Raw genomic sequence first — 5,395 nt, forward strand, 5'->3', positions numbered from 1 at the left:
CGGCTTTGTAGCCGATGGCTTTCGCTTTCATGCTTTATCCTGTACTTTGGGTTATATTCGTCGGTTTCTTATCTAATGATTTTACTTTATTCATACACGGATATATGCTGCTATCAACAGATCACCAGCCGATGGCATTTAATTTGCTTTATTTTATCAAATCACTGGATATCGGCTTCATAGCCATTAGCCTGTAACACTCCATCGGCTTCCTAGCTGATAGTCGCATGGAACTATCCAGATTATCAGCCGACATGTTCCACCTTAAGCTACCGATTACCATTTTCCTTGTCAATTATAGGTTAAATTGACTAGCATGCCCTACTTCCCAAAATCGATTGAACCTACAATGGAGTGAAGCAAATCTCCCAGGCCGCCCAATTCCACTTCCGCGGGCGCTCACTAGATTCAAATCCAGTGAACAATTGAGCAGTCCAGGAACTTTCACATAACTTTTATGCACAACTTATATTCACAATTTTGACAATATAACATTTTGTACATAAGTTGTGTTTTATAACTTTTGTGTTTCAAATTTTGGTATAAATTATAAGTTAACTCATTCCTTTGTGTTCAATAACTTTTGTTTTTTTAAGTTTTGGCATAAGTTATAAGTTAACTCGTTATTTTATGTTTAATAACTTTTATACATAAGTTGTGTTTCATAACTTTTTGTGTTTTCAAGTTTTAGCATAAATTATAAGTTATATGTTATAAGTTAATACACATAAGTTATACGTTGAAGTTATGCATATAATTTTGTGACCTGAAATATTTTTTTTTGCTAGAAATGGAAAGTGCGGGGGCTGTCTGATCGTTCGCCCGATTTGAATTGGGTGAGCGTTCGCTGTTTAGTGGGGCTGTGTCCTGCGTGGTAACCAAATTTCTGATAGGGTGTTTTTGACAACAAAGCCCTCAATGATGAGCAACTGTCTGCAGCGATACAGAATGACATGCAGACGCTAAGGCTAGCAACAGAGGAGTCCGCGCAAAAGAAGAGTCTGCTCATTTGAGCTGCAGTATCTACAGTTGTTGCTGTTGATGTCGGTCTTTCTACTTTTTTTCCTTATTTCTCATCCTCCTCTGTCCATGTAAAATTTCAGATTGTATTTTTGCTATCGACTAAATGAAAAGGCAGAGCATTTCTGAAATGAAAAGGCAGAGCATCTGCCCAATTTGCTGAAAAAAAGGTATCATAATGACATTTTGACTACTTTGTGCTTTCCATGGAAGAGATACCCTGTATAACTATCAGCTAGGGGCGGCCGGAATTATTCCTTTTTCTAAAAAATCAGCTAGGGGCGAGGAATTTGAAGGCCAACAAACATTTTGGGAATAAAAAATAAGAACACACACCTACCTGTTTTTCATTGCTAGCCAGGAACTGGTTTCTAACGTTAGGTTCATCATATATCTTTCATCCGGCCACCTCCTCGCTTGGAGCTACCCTGAGTTGGCAGCGGTCTAGCATAAGCATGGAGAGGCGCACACGAGAGTGATCCGGCCGCTGATGAACCAGTGGCTTGAAGTTGCAGGGAGGTGTCGTTGCTGCCATGGTGGCCCCCCTGGTGGGCAGTCTGCTGGGCGCTGTGACGAGCAACGTGGTGTCGGTGGTCATCAAGCTTATAGGTAAGCGCTATGAACTTTGGTCGGACTTCGATAATGACATTGAATCCATCAGGAGAGACCTTCTCATGATCGCCGGAGATGAGGAGGACCAGCTTTCGGAAGAGGTCGATTTGAGTGCCGTGATGGGCAAATACAGGGAAGAGATGCATGATCTGGCACTCGAAATCGAGGACTTCCTCGATCGGATCCTGCGGCACGTTGTTGAAAAAAATGGCAGCCCACTCCATAAGGCCCTCGGATTCACCACCGAGCCACTCTTAGATGCCAAGGTAAAAAAACTCAAGGAGAGGCTGAAGGATGCAAAACAGCGGAGAAGCGACCACGACAAGGACATCAATGGCCGCCAAATCTCCCACTCCTCGACGCCCCCAGCGAACACATACAAAACAAAGATCGAACCTGTGGGCATCGACGAGTCCAAGCAAGAGATTTGCGAGTGGGCGACCAAGGATGTGGAGGGCGAGCCGGAGCAGCTGAGCGTGATCTCCATCGTCGGGTTCAGTGGATCTGGAAAGTCCACGCTCGCGAAGGCAGTATATGATTGCCCCGATGTCACCCGCAAATTCCGTCACCGAGCCTGGATTGTGGCGTCGAAGCACAGGTGTGATGCCAAGGGACTCCTCATGGAGTTACTTCAGAAGCTTGGCCAGGGAGACAAGATCTCTGACTTAGACGTTGAACAGCTCCAGGCCAAGATCTCAGAGTATCTGAAGGGAACTAAGAGGTAATGATTTTGTTCTCCATTTAGCTTTATTCCATTTATTTTTATGGGAGCACAGGCTTAGCAAAGAAGTGACCCTGCATTTGTTCTGTGTTAAAGAAGAGCTTGGATACAATATTTCTACTTTTTTTCTGAGGCCCCTACGATTTATTGACAAAAAAAGTGGAGCAGTTGTCTCTATTATTTTTTACTCCACTCTTTGTGTATATAAATCAATGATATATAAGACAGTGGCCTTTAGGGTGCCTAATAAACAAAAGAAAATATTTAATATGCCACTGTGTGCAACAGATTGAATTACAATGGTGTATGTGCTTCCTTCAAGCTCACCATTATTAGTGGCTAATGTACCAAATTGACCCCTCATTCTAGTGAATGATAACTGTACTAACATTTCATTTTATCAATCAATCTGCTAGGTACCTTATTGTACTTGATGACATCAAGAAGCAAACATGGTGGGACGGTATCAAATCTGCCTTCCCTGAAAAGGCAACAGGAAGAATAATTGTGACAACAACAATTCAGAGAGTAGCTAAAGTGTGCAGCCGTGGGAACGGTTATGTGCACAATATGGAAGCTCTAGGTAACAAGCATTCCAAGGAGTTGCTGAAAGCTGTATTGAAGGGGCATTCGCCTGATTTGGAGAGGAGCTCAACGTCAATCATGAATAAATGTGATGGCCACCCCCATGCTCTTCTTACCTTGGCAAATTATTTGCAGAGTGAAGATAGGATCACCAAATCAGTCTGTGAGAAACTCTGCAGCAACCTAGGCTTTCGTATGGCAACGGATGATGCCTTCGTGGACCTGCAAAAGGTTCTTATGAGTACCTACAGATGCCTGCCAAAAGGTTTTCTCAATCTCAAGACCTGCTTACTCTATGTTTGTGTGTTCCCAAATGGTTGTCACATCAGCAGGAGCAGATTGATAAGGCGATGGTCGGCTGAAGGATATGTGAAGCATGATCATTCACGCAGCACTCTAGTTGTTGCAGAAGATAACTTCAAGAAACTAGTTGACCAGAGTACCATTTGGCCAATTGATACAAGCAAGAATGCAAATGTGAAGACTTGCAGAGCTCATAGCATCTTCCACGAGTTCCTGCTGTACATGTCCATGTCTTCTAAGTTCATTACATCTTTCAACAACGAGGAAAGAAAAGACTACCGCCACCTCTTTATTCAGAACACACCAAACAGCAAGTATGGGGATGATGAAGAGAAATCCCGTGCCCATTCTCTGACGATCTATGGAAGTGCAGGTGAAGCTGCTGGGTATTTTGCCAAGTGTCAGCTGCTGAGAGTCTTGGATTTGGAAGAATGCAAGGATTTGGAGGACAAACATCTTGATGGCATACACAAGCTATGGTATCTGAAATACTTGAGTGTCGGGGACAAAATAAGCAGACTGCCGAAGCATATTGAGAAATTACATTGCTTAGAGACCCTCGACATGAGGAAGACAAAGAAAGTTATCATATTACCCGTGGAAGTCATCAAGCTGCCCCACCTAGCTCATCTGTTGGGAAGGTTCAAGCTTGATAAGAGGGACTGGGACAAAAGTGAACCACAAAAGTATGTGCCTGAAAAAAGCAATCTGCAAACGCTAGCAGGATTTGTCACAGACAATAACCCTGGGTTTTCGAAGTTAATGCTTTATATGAAGATATTGAAAAAGGTTAAGATATGCTGCAACTCGACAACTGATGAGGGCCTTGATGGCCTTTTGGTGGCTATTGAAAACTTCGTGCAGGCTGACTTGGACACAGGTGTTTGTGTTCGCTCTCTGTCATTAGATATTGGGAATTTTTCAGCAAGGATCCTGCGTTCTCTAGCATATGGTAACCTCAGGTCCCTGAAACTACATGGAGAGCTGAGGGGACTGGTTCAGTTTACTACGGTGTTGTGGAGTCTCAGGGAGTTGTGCCTTTCGTCGACTAATGATCTGACGGAAAAAGACCTATCAGACCTGCGCAAGCTCAGTGATTTGGAGTCCCTCAGATTGGATGGAGTCAGTCTTGAAGGCTTCGTCATCACAAGTGACGATTTTCCAGGACTGCTACGCCTATGCCTTGTTCAATGTGCAAGCCTCCCCAAGATTGACGAAGGAGCTTTGCCGAATCTCCTCTCACTTCGGCTTCTCAATCATGGTTTAGATGGGCTATCTGGCATCGAAATCAAATGGCACAAAATTCTCCAGGAAATTGCACTTGACTCTGAGGTTAAGCAGGAAACAAAAACTGATTGGGAGGATGCAGCTAAGAAGCATCCAAAGAGACCAAGAGTTTTGTATCTGAAAAGTGTTGATCTGAATGGCACGGGGTCTATGGTGAAATATGTTGCCACGGAGAGAACAGTACCTGCGACTGGCTCCTCCACCATGCGAGGGAAACGTTCGATCTCAAGGGTCGAATCAAATTCAGTTGACAAACCCAGTTCTTCTGATTCGAAGCATGTAAAACGAGAAGACGACAATTCTTTGAAAGAAGCAATAGTTGCAAACCCCTCTCCAGCGTCCACCGAGCTCTGCAGTGCTGCGATGGAGATGGACATTGACATGCCACCTTCTTCAAGGGTGGTGTCCTGATCATGGCTAGCAGCACTCTGGTCAGTTCATCTATAACTGATGCAGTTTATTAGTGTTACAGTACTTTATCAATACGTGGCTAAAAACTTTAAGAGACATACCATTAGAAGTTCGTTATTACTACATCCTTACTGTTACTAGTTAGAGGCACTACGTTAAACCTCTAATGCTTATTATACCTTTTATTAAAAATACTTCTTTCAGATTTTATCAAAACAGAGACATTTTTAGGCAATAGAGTACACTCTTAATTAATTATTATTAGTGTTACTAGTTGATGGCCAAATCTTTCTGATATTTTGAGAATTTCTAAAATTCACTGTTGTCCAAAACATCTCATATGGATTAACTTGAGCCTCTTTTATAGTGTCCAATTAGTACTAGTACTAGTAAGATAAGATCACTGTGTATCAATCTTCACCCCCTTTGCATAAATATCTGTGACAGTGCTGCATC

General features: G+C 42.8%; 1 protein-coding gene across 1 annotated transcript; it reads left to right on the plus strand.

Annotated features, from left to right (window-relative positions):
• Positions 1–1,307: 1,307 nt before the first annotated feature.
• Positions 1,308–4,959, plus strand: LOC136485439 (disease resistance protein RGA4-like). Its single transcript, XM_066482319.1, has 2 exons — positions 1,308–2,353; positions 2,770–4,959. The coding sequence occupies exons 1-2, from the start codon at positions 1,554–1,556 to the stop codon at positions 4,937–4,939; spliced, it is 2,970 nt and encodes a 989-aa protein (XP_066338416.1). The 5' UTR covers positions 1,308–1,553; the 3' UTR covers positions 4,940–4,959.
• The last annotated feature ends 436 nt before the right edge of the window (positions 4,960–5,395 follow it).

This window comes from Miscanthus floridulus, chromosome 10 (assembly GCF_019320115.1).
Source record: "Miscanthus floridulus cultivar M001 chromosome 10, ASM1932011v1, whole genome shotgun sequence".
NCBI classification, from domain to species: Eukaryota; Viridiplantae; Streptophyta; class Magnoliopsida; order Poales; family Poaceae; genus Miscanthus; species Miscanthus floridulus.

Bases quoted from the DNA above. Each gene is read 5' to 3' on its own strand.
- LOC136485439 (XM_066482319.1), top strand. From the start codon at position 1,554: ATGGTGGCCCCCCTGGTGGGCAGTCTGCTGGGCGCTGTGACGAGCAAC. The intron at 2,354-2,769 runs GTAATGATTTTG...TCAATCTGCTAG, and splicing joins TATCTGAAGGGAACTAAGAG to GTACCTTATTGTACTTGATG.